A 22,184-nucleotide genomic window follows, 5' to 3' on the forward strand; every position below is an offset into this window, starting at 1 on the left:
GGCCTCTCCAGCGTTTCCAAAACGCTCCGTTTTCGGCGCTCAAAAACTCCGACGTAGTGTGGACGGATGGCGTAACCGTAGCAAAACGAATGCATATTAAAACGAAAACGCATTAGTGTAAACGGGGCCTCAGTGTGAGAACAAAATCTCTCCCGGACACTTATCTCCTGACATACCCTTCCTCGTTTATCTCTGTCTTAAGATATTCAAATGTCAACACATTGAAGGTTCCGGTGGGTCTGGCAAAGAAGGTCTCACCCCTGTAAACATTAAAATACTCGCCGTAGGACCAGAAATAAAATTATAAATCAAGCTTTACAACCAAAACCTCCTTTTGCCAAAAACATACCAATGTTAATATCACAGGAACCTCAGCCAAGACCTCTTCCCACCAAAAACAAAACGACACGGAATTTCTATCCCAATAGAGTGATGTTTAAATGCGAATATCAAAGAAACACCCTGAGGTGCACAAATGGGTATTTAAAGGGTCACGAAACACCAGAACACATGTGTTGAGCTGTTGACAGTGGTATATGTGTCCCACACTGCTAAAAACACTATCAGGACACCTATATTTCACTAAAAAGTGTAAATCGGTTGTTTTTGCGTTATTTCAAGCAAATTCATACTTCCGGTTTGAAACGAATTTTTGAAGCTGCGTCACGGTCATGAGATAATAGCGTGTATTCCAGCATGCAGACTGGACGTCTGAGCCAGAGTGTGTCTTATTACGTCTTACAGTGTGCTGCATTAATGCATGAGTAAAGGCTTGGTTCAAACCAATCAGAGCGCTCTATTGTGCAACTTCATTAATATTCATTACTGTCACAGTGTTTAGACGACAGAGACGCCACGTTGTGTTGGCAAAACAAGCGTGAAGTGTTGCTTTTATAGTTTGCTGCAGTGAAGTTTTGTTTTCATTTTCTCTCTGTGAGAGCTCAGACTCACGTGTGGATTAACAGTGTACGCGACGCTCGACAACAATAACTTACGTGTCTAAGGAGGATTATTGTTTACCTGAGAGCTGTTCTCATCTGCAAACGCTGAGATACGGATTCGCTTGTAGTCTCCTCTTCATAAAGACGCGGCTCTAGTTGCTGGTGATTGTCCTGTCTCTACAGATTTGGTAAGTGAGCGACCAGTGCTCTTTGTTTACTCAGTTTGTTCGTATCGAACAAACTATTGCACCGAGTGTAAACATGTTAGCATCACAACCAAACTTTAACCTCGTGTAGGATTTTCACCGCATTTAGTGACCGGAATAACACATGCGGCTTTCTGACGCTACCTGCCGTGTGCATCTAAGTTTCCGGGAAATGCTGAGTTTTTTTTTTCTGTCATTCGACGTGCGGTATCAAACATTGCATGAAAAATACACGCTTAGAGCAGCGCCTCGAATCAAATATCTCGTTTGTCGCGAGGGACATGACTGAATTCCCTGAATGAAAGAGCCAAACTGCTGTTAAAGTCCACCATTTAATAATTTGGCAAATAATTCGACTACAGATGTCCATGTAAACACAGTCACTTTGTCCCGTGTGTGTGTATTTTGAATCTAAAACCCGCCCAAATAGACACTCCCACACCATCCCACTTTAGTTCCTCCGACACTCCCCCCTAAACAGAGCTGGACACGCCCACTTTTCTGACTTTTTCCAAAGTAGAGGTGTGAAAACACCCTGCTGAAACGAGGGGGTTTCATGGCCCTTTAAGAGAAGGTGGCAATAGGGGAATCTGTATGCAGATCTCCCACACAACTTCTGTGTGTGTTTTCATCTCCAGGTAAACATTTGTAAAACCTCTTTTCATTGTGTTAACAGATTTGATTTGATTAATTTGATGATGTTTTTCTTGTTTAGATTAGATTACATTTTGTCTGTTGTTTGAATTGGATTTGAATAATTACTTTTGTTTAACTATTTAATAAATTGTTATGTTTGAACACATTTTGCTCACTCTGTAATCATTAATTCCAGTAGATTACGCTGCATCCTTGTTTCCGCACTTCTTGCGTCAGGTCAATAGATGGACTAAAATAAAGTTGAGATGGAGCATTGGGCACACTAATTGTGTTTTAGGGATCAGACTGACTCTTGATATTGATTCAAGTGTACTTAGGTGGAAAGGGCGTTAACTTCCGTCTAGGACAACAAGGGGTTGCACGACTAACCTAGATTAGCTTATACCTGTCAACCCTCCCGTTTTTCCCGGGATTCTCCCGTTTATAAAGAGGAGACTACAAGTGAATCCGGATCTCAGCGTTTGCAGATGAGAACAGCTCTCAGGTAAACAATAATCCTCCTTAGACACGTAAGTTATTGTTGTCGAGCGTCGCGTACACTGTTAATCCACACGTGACTCCAGCTGAGCTCTCACAGAGAGAAAATGAAAACAAAACTTCACTGCAGCAAACTATAAAAGCAACACTTCACGCTTGTTTTGCCAACACAACGTGGCGTCTCTGTCGTGTAAACACAGTAATGAATATTAATGAAGTTGCACAATAGAGCGCGCTGATTGGTTTGAACCAAGCCTTACTCATGCATTAATGCAACACACTGTAAGACGTAATAAGACTCACTCTGGTACAGACGTCCAGTCTGCACGCTGGAATACACGCTATTATGTCATGACCGTGACGCAGCTTCAAAAATTCGTTTCAAACAGGAAGTACGAATTTGCTTGAATTAACACAAAAACAAACAATTGACACTTTTTAGTGAAATATAGGTGTCCTGATAGTGTTTTTAGCATTGTGGGACACATATACCACTGTCAACAGCTCAACACATGTGTTCTGGTGTTTCGTGACCCTTTAAAGCCCAACAAAACAAAGGAGAAGCCGGAAAAAACAAAGGAGCAAATGATTCCTTCAGCAACCTAAATCATGAACACACTGCACTGAAATGTTTAACTATTATCATCACCATATGGACTATTATGAACTGAGAATGATGGAGATACTCTCTAACAGAGGCTACATGTGCTGCTGAAGATTACAGACACAGATGAGAGGTTTGCTCTGACTGTGGGCCATATGTTGTGTTGTTTTTGAACCCAAATAAGGACTAAATGCATACTGTGTGTAGTTTTTCTGTATATCGGAGACTGTAAGGGTTTGTATGTGTTCATATATGTTCGTTCATTTATTTATTCTATATAATTGCAGACGTTACAGTAGGCTATTGTCATTGATCTGCAGTTATAATCAAATCATGTTGATATTAAGGTTAGTAATGAACATTTACACACAAGTATTGGTGTGTGTAAAGCATCTGTGTTGTGAGAAGTGCTTCTCATATGAAATGTAAACGACCCGCACAGGTTTACTGTAGACATTTCCTTTAGTCACTGACTGCTGTTTATCTGACGCAACACAGCAGGAAAAGCAGATGTGGTAATGGTGGGTGGGAACAGAACCTGCTCATTTGCATTTAAAGGCACTGAATTAATGTGGCGTCTCCGTCTGTGTCCTGCAGCCTATAATAACTCTCAGCAGGCCGTGAATAATGACGACTGCACCCCGGACCAGTTCAACATCCAGGAGGACAGCGGAAACGTGCGAAACAACCCCAAACGATCCTGCCGGTTCAACCGCACCACGCTGGAGGACTGCTCCGGACTCACCGACCGCTTTTACGGATACCCGGATGGAAAACCCTGCATACTCATCAAACTCAACCGGGTAACTCACACATCCTCAACTATAGGCATGAGTGTTGGGGGAAAACACATTACAAGTTACATAATAATATTCTGAAACCGAATATTGAGTGGGGGGGCGGGGCTTTATTTCAGTATGTTGATGTACTTCTAATTGAAATTGAATATTGATTGGGGAAGAGGGGGGGGGGGGGTATTTCAGTATGTTGATGTACTTCCAATTGAAATGGAATATTTAGTAGGGGGCGGGGCTTTATTTCAGGATGTTGATGTTCTTCCAATTGAAACGCTATATTGAAGCAGAATATTAAGTGGGAGGCGGGGCTTTATAAAGAAAATATTAAGTAGAAGGCGGGGCTTTATTTTAGTATGCTGATGTACATCCAATTGCAACATAATATTGAAGCAGAAAACTGAGTAGGAGGCAGGGCTTTATAAAGTCATATTGAGAAGGAGGCAGGGCTTTATTTCAGTATGCTGATGTACTTCCAATTGAAGCAGAATATTGAGTAGGGGGCGGGGCTTTTTTTAGTATGACGATGTACTTCCAACTGAGACAATATTGAGTAGGAGGCGGGGCTTTATTTCAGTATGATGATGTACTTCCAATTGCAACTGAATATTGAGTTGGGGGCGGGGCTTCATTTCAGTATGATGATGTACTTCCTATGGAAGCAGAATATTGAGTAGGGGGTGGGGCTTTATAAAGTAATATTAAGTAAGAGTCAGAACTTACGAAGTAATATCGAGTAGGAGGCGGGGCTTTTTCAGTATGCTGATGTACTTCCAATTGAAGCAGAATATTGAGTAGGGGGCAGGGCTTTTTTAGTATGATGATGTACTTCCAACTGAGACAATATTGAGTAGGAGGCGGGGCTTTATTTCAGTATGATGATGTACTTCCAATTGCAACAGACTATTGTGTAGGGGCGGGACTTTTTACGTATGCTGATGTACTTCCTATGGAAGCAGAATATTGAGTAGGGGGCGGGGCTTTTTTAGTATAATAATGTACTTCCAACTGAGACAATATTGAGTAGGAGGCGGGGCTTTATTTCAGTATGTTGATGTACTTCCAATTGCAACAGACTATTGTGTAGGGGCGGGAATTTTTACGTATGCTGATGTACTTCCTATGGAAGCAGAATATTGAGTAGGGGGTGGGGCTTTATTTCAGTATGATGATGTACTTCCTATGGAAGCAGAATATTGAGTAGGGGGTGGGGCTTTATAAAGTAATATTAAGTAAGAGGCAGAACTTACGAAGTAATATTGAGTAGGAGGCGGGGCTTTTTCAGTATGCTGATGTACTTCCAATTGAAGCAGAATATTGAGTAGGGGGCGGGGCTTTTTTAGAATGATGATGTACTTCCAACTGAGACAATATTGAGTAGGAGGCGGGGCTTTATTTTAGTATGATGATGCACTTCTCAATATTGAGTTGGGGGTGGGGAAAACTGAATATTGAGTTGGGGGTGGGGAAAACTGAATATTGAGTTGGGGGTGGGGCTTTTTCAGTATGATGATGTACTTCCAACTGAACCTGACTATTTAGTAGGAGGCGGGGCTTTATTGCAGTATAAGGATGTACTTCCAATTGAAACTGAATATTGGGTTGGGGGCGGGGCTGTATTTCAGTATGACGATGTACTTCCAATTGAAATGAAATATTGACTAGGGGGTGGGGCTTTATTTCAGTATGATGATGTACTTCCAATTAAAACGGAATATTGAGTAGGAGGCGGGGCTTTAATTCAGTATGCTAATGTATTTTCAATTGAAACAGAATACTAAGTAAGGGCGGGGCTTTCTTTGTGCATCATTCCCTCATAGCAAACTAACAGTTAGAGAGGATAATTATATGCAGTTGCTATGGAAATCCTCAAGTTGACGAATCAGAAGGACCGTCACTTTAAACGAGGAAGCAAATACTTAGACCTTCATTGAAGATTAATAAAACAAATTTTTTTTCAGTGGAATAACTTGCATGGATTAATTATTAACTTTAAGAATAACAATGTGCGCTAGCAAAATAAACAGTATATTTTTGCCTGCTAGAAAAAGTAGAAAAATTCTTGCTTTAAGAATTTCTAGATATTTGGACTAAACAAACAAGACAAAAAATCTTAGTAAGCAAATAATTTTTTGCAAGGTATTTATACAGTCTATTTAAAGAAGTCTGAGAAAATATAACATTATAAATTCTTGTACAGAAAAAAACAAATCTTAAAAAATAAGTAATCATTCATGAGTTTGCATGTTCTCCCCGTGTTGGCGTGGGTTTCCCCCACAGTCCAAACACATGCGCTATAGGGGAATTGATTAACCAAATTGGCCACAGTGTATGAGCGTGTGTGTGAATGAGTGTTTATGGGTGTTTCCCAGTACTGGGTTGCAACTAGAAGGGCATCCACTGTGTAAAACATATGCTGGATAAGTTGGTGGTTCATTCCTCTGTGGTAACTTATGATGAATAAAGAGACTAAGTCAAAGGAGAATGAATGAATGAATGAATGAAAAATTGACATTTTCTAAAACAGACACTTGTTAAATTGGGCCTGAGGTATTTACTAATGATTTAAAGATTTTCTTTTTAATTATTAAGAGCTGTGTGTTATTGAACTATGCTTGAGATGGTCACACCATAGGATAGTTTTTGAGATTTGCCTCATAAATATCAAAAATATAATAACATAGCAGTTTTTTATAACAAGATCTCAGTGAAAAACACATGCATGTTTAACTCTTTCCTGCGTTTTAAATGATGTTAATACTAATAATCACAATTTTTGTCATGGTTTTGTCATCAAAAACCACAATATGATCATAAATGCCATACCTCTGCTTAATATCCATGTTTTGGCCTCTTCTGCAGGTGATTGGGATGAAGCCTGGTAAGGACGGACAGTCTCCGTACGTCACCTGTGGAGCAAAGGTGAGTCTTTAGTGAATTCCAGAATGAAACAGCCTCACTGTAATGAAAGATATCTGTAAATGAGCAGTTTTCTGTATTTTGTGATTCATGTTTGTTCTTGATTATGATTTTGAATTGCATTATGGGACAACTTCAACAATTTCAAGTGTGTTTTTGCTAGTTTCAGTCTGGTGCAGGGCTCATGTTCACGTTTTTGTTCCACGTTGTTTACATAGCAGATGCATTTGCGCTTATTTAAGCACCCATGAGTGTGCTGGGCTGAAAAGGAGGTGTGTTAAGATGCATTGTTGAGAGTTGCAATTTTAAGGAAACTGAAATAAGCCCATATTTTTTTGTTATATCAAGAGTGCATTAACAGGCAGGTCCAAATTGGCATACATGCTGCTTATTACATACACAGGGATGCACACACAGCAGCACACAAACATCTTTAAATTTGAAAAGTTAAAGGATTAGCATAGAAATGACTATTAATTTCTACATAAATGTAAAACCAATACCACCTCCCATGCCTTCTTCACCTCAAAAGGCTTTGGTGATTCTGGCTTGTTCTGTAGATGGAGCAGATCCGTTTCCATGCTAGATCAGTGTTAAATTTATGGCTTCCAATGTTCACTAAACAGCAAATGTGCCATGGTGCAACCAGAACTTGCTTTTAAGGCGAGACTCTGATTGGTTTAATGCTCGTCACGCCCAAAACACGCCTGTAGCTCATTAAAACAACCCTTTTAGAACATGCACCGCGCACGCAGACTGTTGTTCCTGTCATTAAAATAGCAAAAAATGAATGCACCTGCCTCATGCACTTTAGACCATGTGCTCAGATTATTAAAATAAAGCCTTTTGTGTTAAAAAGTTTGATATTTCCATCACTTTTATTGTTGTTTTTATAAGTTTGGTGTTAATGATAATTATAATGCAAATTCCTGGTCATAAAATAGCCACTGCTATATCAATATCAGTATATATGTACTACTTTGAATACAAAAAATACATAAATGTCATTTTGTTAAACTGCAGAGTTCAATTTCCAAAATTAAAAGTCGACTAAGCAGAGATCCCGGTCCCATAATGCAATGCATAATCGTAAATAAACAGAAAAAACCTGTGTATCACACAATACTGTTAACTAACGGATGTTTTTGACAGTGTAGTCGAGCATGATTTACATCTTTAACATTTGTTTACTGCATTCCTCCATTCTCAGAGGTATAAAGAGGGTGATGAGTGGGTAAGAAACACTTGGAAACACTTACCTTATAGACTAGTTCACAACCAGAGCTGGGTAGTAGTTGATTACATATCATCTAAATTACATTATCAGATTCTAAATAAAAATAATATATCAAATACTTGTAATTTAGAGTAAATAAAAAATTTAAAATACTAATATTCAGACTACAGGTACTTTTTTAATGCCTGACATGATTTTATATTACTCACACAATGGAAGTAAGTTTTTAACAAATAATTGATTTTGCAAATTTTGAATATATATATATTTTATTACAATAAACTGATGCTCGTATACGTTTGTGATTCTTTAGCTTGGTAGAATTGGATTACATGTAATCTGGATTATGTAATCAGATTCCAAAAATCAAGTACTTGTAATCAGCATAAACTATCAATTTTAATATACAAGTAATCGGATTATGGTTACATTTTATTGCTTACATAATTAGATAGTATTTACAGCTTGGCAGTGTTTATAATTTCTCCTCCTTTTCATTACAAAACTTGCTGTGGCATAAAAAAGGGGTCAAACCAAACGTAATATAAATGTAATCCAAAAGTAATCAGATGTGTTATCTTAAATGTCAACCATATGTTAATATATAGCATAAAATAAAGGTTATCACATAAGTAATCTAAACGTAATCCAAAAGTAGTCAGGTTATGTTATCTCAAATCTATACATACATAGCATATAATAAGAGTTAGCACAAAAGTAATCTAAATGTAATCCAAAAGTAGTCAGATTATGTTATCTCAAATGCCTGCCATATGTTTACGTAACAAATCCATACATACATGGTATAAAATAAGTGTTAGCACAAAAGTAATCTAAATGTAATCCAAAAGTAATCAGATGTGTTATCTTAAATGTCTACCATATGTTAATAATCCATACATGGTATAAAATAAGGATTAGCACATAAGTAATCTAAGTGTAATCCAAAAGAGGTTGGATATTATTATCTTGGATGTTTCTTATATGTTACGTTATACACAGCATGAAGCAATCATTAGCACAAAAGTAATCTAAATGTAATTCAAAAATAATCAAATTTAGTTATTTTAAATGTTACGTAACCAATCTATACACGCTTGGATGTAAAACAAGGCTTAGCACAAAAGTAATCTAAATGTAATCCAAAGTAGTCAGATTGTTATCTTGAATTTCTTTTATATGTTACGTTATTAACCCTTTGATGGACTACATGGGTCTAAAGTGATCCGTATATTTTAAAGGTTTGCCATATGTTACATTATCAATCCATACACGGCATAAAAAGGGTTAGCACAAAAGTAATCCAAAAGTATTTAGATTGTTATCTTGAATGTCCATTATACGTTATCAATCCATACACACAGTAGCATAAATTAAAGGTTAGCACAAAAGTAATCTAAATGTAATCCAAAAGTAGTCAGATTATGTTTCCTTAAATATTTACTATGTTATGTTATCAATTCATACATGCATAGCATAATGTAAAGGTTAGCACAAAAGTAATCTATATGTAATCCAAAAGTAGTCAGATTATGTTTACTTAAATATTTACTATGTTAAGTTATCAATTCATACATACATAGTATAATGTAAGGTTTAGCACAAAAGTAATCTAAATGTAATCCAAAAGTAATCAGACTGTGTTATCTTAAATGTCTATTATATGTTAAAAATCCAAACATACACAGCATAAAGTAAGAGTTAGCACAAAAGTATTCTAAATGTAATCTAAAAGTAGTCTGATTATTTGATCTTAAATGTCGATTATATGTTACGTTATTAATCTACACATACATAGCATCAAGTAACGGTTAGCACAAAAGTAATCCAAAAGTAGTCAGATTACGTTATCTTAATCATCTATTATATGTTATGATATCAATCTGATATCAAATGTTATCAGATTACATAATTTTAAATCTGTGCTCTATGTTACTTTAGCAATCTATGAATGCAGCATAAAACAAGGGTTAGCACATAAGTAATGAATTTGTCGTCCAAAAGTAGTCCGATTGTAATTTTAATCGTCTATCATGTTATGTTATTAATCTATACATAGTATAAACTAAAGGTTATCACAAAAGTAATCCAAATGTAATCCAAAAGTAGTCAAATCATGTTATCTTAAAATTCTATTATATGTTACTTTATCAATCCATGCATATCATAAAGTAAAGGTTAGCACAAAAGTAATCTAAATGTAATCTAGGATTACCTTGCTAAAAGTTTGCAATCTAAATTGTATTATATTACTGACTACCAGTTTTGTTATGTAATTTGTAATCGGATTACCATTCATAGGTAATCTACCCAGCTCCAGACTTTAGATCTGATACACAACTCGCACAGTTCAAACCTTTAGGTAGTGTTGGGTAGTAACTATAGTTAGTACAATTGTAGTGTTACATACCTGTAGTTTGCATTGTGGTTCTGTTCATTAATTTGTCAACTGGCGACATTTAAAGGCTTCTAGACCTTTCCATCTATTTACTAAATTTTGTTTAGCTCATTATTTTTAACTTGAACTCAATTCAATAATTCAATAATTCTAATAATTCAAGATACAAACATACTGGACTGAAGCAATTTAGGATTGCTTGAATATACAACACAATCTCATAGCAATTCATATCTGTTTAAATTTGTATAATCTCATTGGTTTATTATGATTTGCACTTTCCACTCCATTTATCGCCACTCTTATGAGATCGGGCTGGATTACGCACACATAATTAATGATCATCAAGACTCCAGAACCTGTACTTTCTCTGTTCCTTGATGGTGATTTTAAACTCTAAAGCAGGGGTGACCAAACTTGTTCCTGGTGATCTACCCTTTTGCAGATTTCAGTTGAAACCCATATCAAACCCACCTACTTATAATTATAGTGCTGTTCAGATCCTAAGTAATTGGTTCAGGTGTGTTTGATCTGGGTTGGAGCTGAACTCTGCAGCTGGTGACCCCTTCTCTAAAACATCTCAAATCTTTGGGGAAGGCTTATTTCCAGAACCTTTATTTTCTCTGTTGCTCTGTGGTGAATTGATACATGGATAGGCAAATATGTTCACTTGCATTACTAATAGGGAGAAATGAAACATTCAAAATTGCTTTGCCAGTAAAATAAAAGTAAAGCATTTTAAATATTTAAATTATTTAACATATTACAGTGTAATTATGATGAAGATAAAATAAATTAGTTATTAGATATTATTAAAACTATTATATTTAAAATTGAGATCTCGCTGTTAAACGGCACTTGGCAAATATTTGAAAGCCATTGAAAATTCACGGCAGGATGAATCATTTTGTCTTTAACTGTACGTACAAACTATTGTTTAATATTTTGTATCTGATTGTTTGTATTACAGAAAGAGGATGCGGAGAGCATTGGTGAAATCGCATACTTTCCTCCAAATGGAACCTTTAACCTCATGTACTATCCATACTACGGCATGAAGGCACAGGCAAGAAACACACACACACACACACACACACACACACACACACACACACACACACACACACACACACACACACACACACACACAAACACACACACAAAACACACACACACACACACACACACACACACACACACACACACACACACACACACACACACACACACACACACACACACACACACACACACACACACACACACACACACACACACACACACACACACAGTGCTGCAAATTTTTCCATAATTTAATTACAGTTACTTATAAATGTCCTTACCTTAAAAACTGTACACAAATTCAACAGTTTTGTATAAATCATGTCACAAGCAGATTGTATTCTATTCTCAATTTTAATCAATTTAATTCAACAGTAAAATTAGTCAGAAATTAAATAAATTATTGGCAATATACAGTGTTTGTGAAACATAGTGTCATTGCTTCGAAATGTTAAATTTATATTTGTTAGCTAAAGAATATTCTCATGAGGTTGTTTGAAGTAACAAACAATGATATGTGTTATAACAAAAACTCTAGAATACACAAGTCGTGTCAATATGGTGAATGAAGCCCCGCCTTCTAGTGCAGGAGCCAATCAGCGATCACTAGACTAGGGGTGCCCATTTCATATTAAGGGCCTTTAAAAATAAAAAAAATTGATGATGCGGGGCCCAAAATTAACATGGTTAGTTTTGATTTAAAGTTTTGTGTACTTTAAAGGAACTTTCAAGCACATGTATAAACGTTGTCTGTGTGTGTGTGTGTGTGTGTGCGCGCATGCAGGTGAATTACTCCCAGCCTCTGGTGGCGGTGAAGTTCATGAACATCTCCTTTAACACAGACGTCAATGTGGAGTGTAAGATCAACTCTAACACCATCACCGAGTTCAGCGAGAGAGACAAGTTCGCCGGCCGTGTGTCCTTTAAGCTGCGCGTCAACAACTGAGCAACTACACACACACACACACACACACACACACACACAGGAGATTGTGGGAGGTGTCATTCATATCTCAGAGTGTTTAATGTGTTTGTCCGTCCCCATTTTCCCCTCATCACACACTGATTTCTGTGTGCGTGTGTGCGCGTGTGTCTTTGTATCTCTGTGTGTTTCGAGTACTCTTGACTGTCGTCATACCCAGCTGATATCATTCCAAAGTTAAATCCAGAGAGCAGAAAATACGAGTATCGAAAATACGAGCCTTTCTAGATCTCTAGACAAACAATATTGACATAATCACAATCTCACAACAACAACAAAACAATCCGGTGCATTCCAAAGGGACCACAATCACGTCAAGAAATTATCTTCGTTTCTTGCATATTGTTTTTATGACAATCTCTACGCTTAGTTGTCATGAAAATCGTGTGAGAGTTTTAAAATATGAATCATGTTTATTTTAATTTCTTACACTTTTCCGTATATTTAGGGAAAATTTAACCTGGGTTTACTCAGTAAGAAATGGCTTTTATTTGGGAAAAGATAAAACAAATTAGAGTCAAATCTATATCACTCAACGCCGTTCATGATAAACAAAATGTGAACGAAAAAACGCAAAGCGTAAAGTGCTGATTAATAAATAGAGCCATAAAAATCGTCGCATATGTAAAAAAAAAAACTTACTGTAACCGAGTCATATCTGTCAAAGCATCAGGATGTTTTATTCATCTATTTATTTATTTATTTATTTATTTATGAATTGTTAAGGTATGTTTATGATGTTTGTCGTTTACTTATTATCTGATTTGTGGTTTTTATTTACATTTTTTGTATGGCAACGTTTGTGAAAACACTTTTGTATTAGTACATGTTCACGAGTGCACACACACACTCACACACATACACAACTGAATTGATTGGCTGACGTTCTGCACATGCTCAGATTGCACTCGACGACTGACACATTAGCCAATCAGCTTCAAGCTGCGCCATATCAGCCATAACTTTTACGTTCGAATTTGCCCGATTGGCTTATAAATTGTATTTGCTTCATATTGTCCGGAACGGTTCGATCCATCTAAATGTGTACACAGCAATACCTTCTGGTCCGAGAGTGTACTGTTAATACTTGTAAATAATACCGAATCGGGGGTAGTTTAACGAAGAGAGTAGTTCAAATAAAATAAAATAAAAATTGCCAATTCAATACTTACTGATGTAGATGAATGAAAAAAATGTGTTTTTCCTCCCAAGAAGTGTTTTTTTTTATCATTTGTTGTTGAGCACATCATGGGTTAGCCGCACTTTAGCTCCCGTTAGCACAGCGGAAATATGACGTGAACATTAGCTGCATATATTTGTCAAAACCTTAGTTCGTTTCTTCCTAGCTTTGGTAGGTTATTAGATTTTTAATCATGTGATTTGACATTTGGATGTTCAAGGGGATGTTCCAGTCGAATGGACATGACCTGCTTCGAGCAGGTTAGCGAGATGCTCATTAGCGTAGTGCTTTTAGCGAACCACTATCCTGTCGTCCATAACGCACAGACGGCCTGTCTATTTTTTTGTGTTTCAATTCTTACAATCTTTCATTTCGCCCCTGTTGTGAATGTGCTGTTACTGCCACAGTGTTGTGCGTTTGAAACATTGGAGGGTGTGTGTTAGAAAAGAGCCAACTATGGCCAAACTTTACAATTACCGTCATAATGCTGGGTTCGCACTATAATCAGAATTAAATATTTGCGTGATAAATTTCAAACAAAGTTCATATAATTGACCTCAAGCATTAAACTACGTCAAGTTCGGTTGCGAACCTAGCATTAGTTCATCCGTCGCACATCAGCACAGAACTTACGGGCCTGATGTTGAGATCAGTTCAATGTTTACACAGAGCAGTGACTAATAACTAGATTAGCCATGTGCTAAACTGACGCTGCCGTATGTTTACTAAGATCTACTTAACGTGTGCTGCCTGACCGCTCTATGTCATGGGATAGATTTTATATGTTTTTAAGATATGGTAAACCGAATTATTGCACATTCTTTATGACTTCTGTACTTTTAGATGGACTGGCGATTAAACCATCGCCGCGCCAAGAGTTTGTATTCCGCACGATCACCACACAACGGAAGTAATTCGCACACATTTTCCATACGGTTTGTTCATTTCCGTTGCACATCATCAGCTTGGAGAAACAGCGTGCGATAGCATATGTGTAATAGATCGCATTTACCACAGCTCGGCGAAATTCGGCGGGAGAAATAACGATTGAACTTCGCGAATAAAAGGCGTGCGGATTTTAAATGATCACTCAAATTTCCCGCGCTGAACAACGAAAAGCTGATTGGTTTGAATGTGGCGTGTTTTGCCCTTCAAATGTCTATCGTGACGCACAGCTTCATATCTGACACCATCAACAAGGCACCTGGCGACAAACACCCGCGTTCACAAACAATGGCAACGACAAACACACCTGCTCTACTAAATCCTCATTCGAGAGCTTTCACACACAAACTCACTCACACACACACACAGACACACACACACTGACGGCACCGGTGAGCTCTTTGTCCCCGTCTGTGTTTCTCTCCAATCCAATAACGCGACCCGCTCGTCACTTTTTTGAGTTCGCCGGATGATTCCAACATTATCCCGGTCTCTCATCTGTCTGTCATAGTGAGACGGCGTCTTATTCTTTCTTCACTCTCTGTAAAAACACTGCTCAGAAACTAGATGTATCTTATTAAATATCCTGAATATACTGTTATATATTGCCTGACATGAAAATTGTGAAACTTATATTCGAGAAACAAATGATTATCATTATAAATGAAAACTGAAAACAGGAAATAAATACATTTTGTGTTTAACAAACGACGCGTCGTCTTGTTTGACTCTGTTGTGTTGTTGTATTTTGATGACAGCTATTGGACAAACACTATATTTATTTTTCAGCCTGATATCACGAGGAAACGTAAGTATTTTACGTTTTGTCAGTTTTGTGGTTAATTCGTACGAGTTCAGTTGTACGAAAATATCCGAATTTAAAAAGAAGTAGGGAGACCCAACCCCACCCCTAACCTCAACCACCCTTGGGTGATGAGCAAATCATAATTAATTGTACGAATTAGATCGTACAAATTCATCACTAAATCAACAATTTACGAATTGCCGTGAGATTGCGTTGTTATTTTTATGTCCACAGGTAAGCGAAATGTAAATTATTGAAGGAAATATAGGTTATGCTGGATTTTTTCAACCCAAATGGGGTCAAATATGGACCAAACTCTGGGTTTATTATTTAAATGAAGCGACTACCATTTAAATTGGTTGTATAAGTTTAATTGAACCCATCGCTTACATCAAAATGGATTCCAGGAGGGCTGCAGCTCTGCACAGTTTTGCTCCAAACCTAATCAAACACAGCTGATGCAACTAACCAAGGTGTCCAAAACTACGAGAGACTAAGCAGGTGTTAGTTGGAGGTGGTTGAAGCTAAACTATGCAGAACTGCTGCCCTCCAGGAATTGAGATTGAGACCACAGGCTTACATAATGTATTATACTCAACACCCAGAGTTATTAGCCCCCCGGTTTATTTATTTCCCCAATTTCTGTTTAACGCAGAGATTTTTTCAACACATTTCTTAACATAATAGTTTTAAGAACTCATTTCTACTAAGTTTTTTTTCAGCTTTGCCATGATGACAATAAATAATATTTCACTACAAGACACTTCTATACAGCTTAAAGTGACATTTAAAGGGTCATTAGGTTAACTAGGCAGGGTAATTAGGCAAGTTATTGTATAACGATGGTTTGTTCAGTAGACCAGTGGTTCTCAAAGTGGGGGTCGGGACCCCCAAAAATCTATTTATTTTTATTGAACCATAAGATTTACCATATTTTATTCACAACCTACTGAAGAGGAAAAATAGTCGTTTATAGTTACTATAGTAGCTTATTGTTCTATTGGATAAGACACAGCAATAGCGTCAGATGACTTTCTGGCCCATTTACAGCACTGACATACGTTAAAAAATTAAACGAAGAACAGACTTGGGTCTATTGCTGTGTGTGCGCCATTGCATGCAAGGTCTCTGTATTTATAACCACCTCAGAGGATATTGGGGGTCACAAGTCACTGGCATTGTCATTTTGGGGGTCGCGAGCTGAAAAGTTTGGAAACCCCTGCAGTAGACCATCTATAGGGTATATGCCGAGCTAGTGTTTTTCCCATACTGATAAACTTCCGGTGACCTGTTATTGTGAGTTTTTTTCCATTTTATATGGTTCCTTTTACAGCATCGATGTTGTAATGTCATTAAAAAACATTCAATTAAATAGACTTTGGCATTCATTTAGTTGCTCAAGCGTAAAACGAGACAAAAAGCCGTTTACTCGCTGATTTTTAAAGAAAACAGACCTTAAACGCGCAGGTTTTTGCATTGGCATAGTTCGCCGGAAGCACTTAACCCAGGTTACTGGCAAATTAAAAGTCCCATTAGCATGCTTTGGCATATACCCTATTACACCCCAGGTCTAGGAGAAAACAACATGGGCATAATAAACGGAAAAAACAAATGTGTTGGGGTGGTGGATTTCCCAAACAAAGCAAAAAAAAATAAACTTAATGCAAAAGATCCACTTCGGTCGACATCCAAACTCAGACACTCAGTTGAGAGTAATTGAATAGATTTATTATAGAAAAGTAGTAAATATAAATGGGCATCTCTTCAGGGTGGCCACAGGCCAAAACAACAAACAGAATACTCTATAAAGTAAATGAACTAAATTATATTTAAAGAAAAATACAGGAAGCTTACATTTCTCCCTAAACATAAACACAGTCATAAGTAATCAAATAAATAGGCAAGCCACCCCTACAAGCTCAAACTCTCAAAAGCAGTTGAATGTATGAGCAATGGTAACAAGATTGAATGTTGGTTGTCGGCTGGAGGGGTAAGGGAAATCCAGGAGCTCCACTCCCAGCAACCGTCGCAGCACAAATGAGCTCCCAGAGTCCCCGACCCTGCTTGAAGCTACTTTTTATATAGGCCTCCGAGACCAGCAGCCAATCAAAGCACGAATCACGCCGGAATAGGAGCCTATGGGATAACAAAAAAACAAGGCGGGACAAAAAAAAAAAAAAAACACATGCGTTGCGCAATAAAAAAATAAACTTTATTCGGAACACTATCAAAAGATATAGCTTAAAGGGGCTAATAATACTGAGCATTAAATGGTGTTTAAAAAATTAAAAACTGCTTTTATTCTAGCCGAAATTATACAAATAAGACTTTCTCCAGAAGAACAAATATTATCAGAAATAATGTGAAAATTTCCTTACTCTGTTAAATGGCATTTGGGAAATATTTAAAAAAGATAATTTTTTATTTTTATTTTTAAATATTATTATAATGGGGGGGGGGGGGGATCATTCTGATTGCAACAGTATACATAAATATATATATATATATATATATATATATATATATATACATATATATATATATATATATATATATATATATATATATATATATATTATGTTATGTAAATATTGGATATAATATGTTATGTTAACATTGGGTTCAATTTAATATTTATTATTCTTATTCCAATATATATTTTTAAATAACTGTGATTTTAACAGTAAAACAACAGTAAAAATGTCACAAGAAACAACCGTAAACTGGTATATAGCAAAACGTATGCGTAAATGTTAGTGATTCAAAATATCGGTGCATTTATAAGACCATAAATTAAATAAATACATTAGTTGACCATAAAAATGTCAGGCTTGCACGAATTTTACTGTATTTTTAACTGTGATGTTTAAAATTAATTTAATACATTTTTATTTTTATTATTTCATTAAAAACTGATGGGTTGCTTTAACCTAATGCTTCGTCAAATTTTGGCAAACACAACAGTTAACGGTTAAAGTGAACTTGTTATGTAGAAATAAATTAACCCAATATTCTGTCTGACCACATTTGAGCCAGCGTTAATACAACCTACCATTTTTTGAGTGCATTGGTTAAGTACAATTTTTACATTTGCATTATTCTGTAAAGCTAGCTATATAGATAATATTTCTTCCAAATTTCAAATACAAATATTGTGATTTAGAGCTTTATTGCTTTTTGACAAAGAGCTTAGAATGAGCAAGAGGCGACACTCAATAGAATGTTACATTGCAACAGCAGCACCCAGCAACAGCCCGGATTCCGCCATTTGGAAGTGAAAGCGATCGGCTGTCCATGGGATTTTATTGATGTCGAGATGGCAAGCAGCTGCTTTGTTTTATTTGTATTTATTTAAAAAGTGCATTAAAGCTGGCATACAGTCGGTGCCAATAGCCTAGTGGTTAGTGCATCGACACATAGCACCGAGGTGCTCGCAGCGACCCGAGTTCGAATCCTGTCTCGAGGTCCTTTGCTGATCCTTCCCCTATCTCTGCTCCCCACACTTTCCTGTCTCTATATCTCCACTGTCCTATCAATAAAGGTGTAAACCCCTAAAAAAATATTATAAAAAAAAAAAAAAAAGCTGGCATACAACCTGGAAGACGACAATACAACACTTACTATCACAATCATCAACACTTTTAATAGTTTATTTTACAGACTTATAATATGCTGCTTTTCCATTGGAGTTTTCATTCTTAAATGTCTGCCGCGCCCTCTAGTGGCTGTTTCCCAAATCGCACTAGAGTGTCGCCTCTTGGTGATTGTATGCTCTTTGCTTTGGGTCAGAAAATGACAAATTGTCAAAATAACTTTCATTCATTTTCGTTCAGCTTAGTCTCTTTATTCATCAGGGGTTACCACAGCGGAATGAACCACCAACTTTTCCAGCATACACGCAGCAAATGTCCTTCTAGCTGCAATTTAGCGCACCCATACACACTCAATCACACACCCACACACTAATACACTACAGCCAATTTTGCTTATTCAGTTCCCCTATAGTGTTTTTGTTTGAAACCGGAGCACACAGAAGAAACCCATGCCAACACAGGGAGAACATGCAAACTCCACACAGAAACGTCATCTGGCCCAGCCGGGACTCAGCAACCTTCTTGCTCTGAGGTGACAGTAGTAACCACGCTGCCCCATGTCTGAATTGATGCCCTCCTTTTTTAAACAGAACGCCACCAGACTTCATCAAATACAAAAGCAGAAACAAGCGAAAGTCACCACAGCTGACAATGCATGTACTCTTTAAAAGACAAAAAAATTAATGCACAAACTGAGAGCTTCATCATCTTATGTAATGAGATTGTAGCGTAATCTGTCTGCTGTGATTCCAGATCTAAAGCTTTCATTGTGCATTAGAATCAAGTAAATCTGTATTGTACTGTACACATCAAAACACTGTCTTTGAATATCATGATGAACTACAGTATGTAAAGATCAGGATAATGAACAGCTTTGGCTGCTAAATATCGATTGAATTTGCGCCTACTGTGTGGTTTGATTAGGAATGCAACCTTTGACATCAGTCACAGAAAACATGGGAAGTGTTATCTGATAACCCTGTTTGTTTTGCCATTTTCGTCTTTGCGTTCCCTTCTGGTCATCACTATCAGACCTGTGGCACATGTACTGCCTCTGACACAGCAGCTGAGATTTAAAAGCAGACCGATCTGACTTTTACTCCTGCTGTTCAGATTGAGGAAAAAGAGATTTCAACAGTGTAAAACATGCGTAGATTTCCTAAGAGATTTTGAGCTGCTATATTTATTAATTTTACAGCACTCTTACTGTATAACTACTAGTGATCTAATCATACCTATTTTGCATTTATTCTAAAATACAACAAATATTGAATGTCACTATAATAATAATAATGAATTATAAATTATAATTCATAGTAAATACTGTAGTTTTGGAATCATACTTGAATTATTATGTTGAGGTAATATTGTAATACAACAACTATGCAGCCTATTACAAACAAATGACCCAATACTGTAGTATAAGGTTTTAAATTTACCCCAATCACATATTTACAATGTTAGGCCTTAACATGGTGGTTGCTACTGAGCAAGAATTTTTTTATATTTAATTGTTTTTCTTATTTTATTTTCCCAAAAAGTGTTAATTTGATTCAGTTGCCAATACAGTGACGGGGTTGAAGTCCGTAACAGGGTTGAGGGGACACTTTAATTTCAATTTTAATTAGTTTTATTTAATTGGAAATTACATCTAAGACTTAAACAAAACACTTATTTATTTTAGTAAAACATTTAGCAAGGGGATTAATCACGCTGTGATGAAATTAAACTTCATTAATCCAAACTACAGTCAAAAGTTTAAAAAGTAAACTGCTGCAGGTAACTGGACCAGGAAACCGGAGCATTCGGAGGAAACCCACGCCAACAGGGGGAGAACATGCAAACTCCACACAGAAACACCAACTGACCCAGCCGAGATTCAAACCTTCTTGCTGTGAGGCGATTGTGCTACCCAGTGTGCCACCGTGCTGTCCTTTTTATTCAAATATAATAATATTAGGAAATTATCATGGCAACTTTAATGTAATACAGTTCAGTATATTTACCTTTAGCCCAACATCCTCAATCAAGTTTAGTTTTTGGCCCTTCATAAGAAAATGTTTGGGCACCCCTCACGATTCTAAACACACAGCGAAACAGCGACACCTGGTGAATAAATGAGATAATCATTTCCTCCTGCTGGACCAGAACTCACAGAAAATGCTTTGAATATACAGCGCGAAACTCCCAGCAACCGCATAGCAACACTATATAAGGCACTGCCTCTCACAGTTTAAAAATAACATGTAAAATGTGAAAAACAAACCTGACCACAAAGTTAGAAACAAGACAAATACTACTCACCTCATCTTACAACACGCAGGTGAGCCGTTTTCGTGAAAGGACGAGACTTCCGGTTCAAATTCTCCGTTTACGTTTAAAGACAAAGTCGGCCATATTGAAGAGCGGAATGTAAACAACGCCAATGAACTTCCACCTTTAAATGGCAGGCCACATACGCTACTTGGATTCTTCCACATAATTATTTGCTAACTAACAAAGTGAAAGAAATTACATATAAAATACTGCATATATGTTATCCTTTAATATCTTACTTAGTAAATATATGATAGATATTGAAAACTAACGTTTGGTGACGGAAGAATCCATTGTTTATCTTTGCTGTGAATGTTCTTGTGTGAAGTTATTTTGAACAGAAATATGCATCTTTCTCTTAGAAAAGACAAACGTTGATATTTGTTAAAATACTTTTGACATTATTTTTTACAACTCTATATCTTGCATCCAGTACATAGTTAATCTTTTTATTATAAGTGTACATTTTTGAGGAAAAAAATCCAATTCTGGTTCAATTCAATTTTTTTATTGACTATAAGTCATGTATTTTACCTTTAGTGGGCATAAAAAACAACAAGAATGGCTTTTAATGTCTAACCTTATATAATTTTCCCTCTGGTTTGTTTTATATTTTATATTTAAATGTTTTTAATTTTTTGTTTTTCTTTCTTTTTTAATTCTCTAAATTGTATTATGCAGATTGTAACAACATCTCAATTTTTTCTAATGTTCCAAGTTTCTGCAATCTGTTGATAACCTAATGAAACCAATAAAAATAATTAATTAAAAAAACTGAACAAATCTCTCATATTTTGCTGATGTAAATGATCAATCATTGTAATGTCTCAATGTGCTAATTGTCGAACTGCCAGAATGAGCTAATCATGATAATTACTGCTAGAGTTGTTAAATCAGGCAGAAGAGAGAAATAAATGCACAAAAGATGTTCAAAGTGTTGTAAACAGCAAGTGATAGCGACACCTACTGGTCAAAACTTTGTAAATGCAACAAAAAACTCAGGCAAAACATGCAATAGAATGGACTTTTTCAAATATTGTGAACTTTATTTAACTTTAAAGTATAGCC

General features: G+C 36.5%; 1 protein-coding gene across 2 annotated transcripts in view; it reads left to right on the top strand.

Moving 5' to 3' along the window:
* Positions 1-15,110, top strand: part of atp1b2a (ATPase Na+/K+ transporting subunit beta 2a) — a 31,095-nt gene extending 15,985 nt beyond the window's left edge. The window contains exons 4-8 of one of the 2 annotated variants that reach the window (XM_021469844.3): positions 3,483-3,688; positions 6,542-6,601; positions 7,809-7,832; positions 11,204-11,299; positions 12,080-15,110. In XM_021469844.3, the coding sequence (XP_021325519.1) occupies positions 3,483-3,688; positions 6,542-6,601; positions 7,809-7,832; positions 11,204-11,299; positions 12,080-12,241 (548 nt within the window). In that variant the 3' untranslated portion in view covers positions 12,242-15,110. The remainder of the gene's footprint in view (positions 1-3,482; positions 3,689-6,541; positions 6,602-7,808; positions 7,833-11,203; positions 11,300-12,079) is intronic. The other variant, NM_131669.3, reaches the window with a different exon arrangement.
* The last annotated feature ends 7,074 nt before the right edge of the window (positions 15,111-22,184 follow it).

This window comes from Danio rerio, chromosome 23, assembly GCF_049306965.1.
Source record: "Danio rerio strain Tuebingen ecotype United States chromosome 23, GRCz12tu, whole genome shotgun sequence".
Lineage (NCBI taxonomy): Eukaryota > Metazoa > Chordata > Actinopteri > Cypriniformes > Danionidae > Danio > Danio rerio.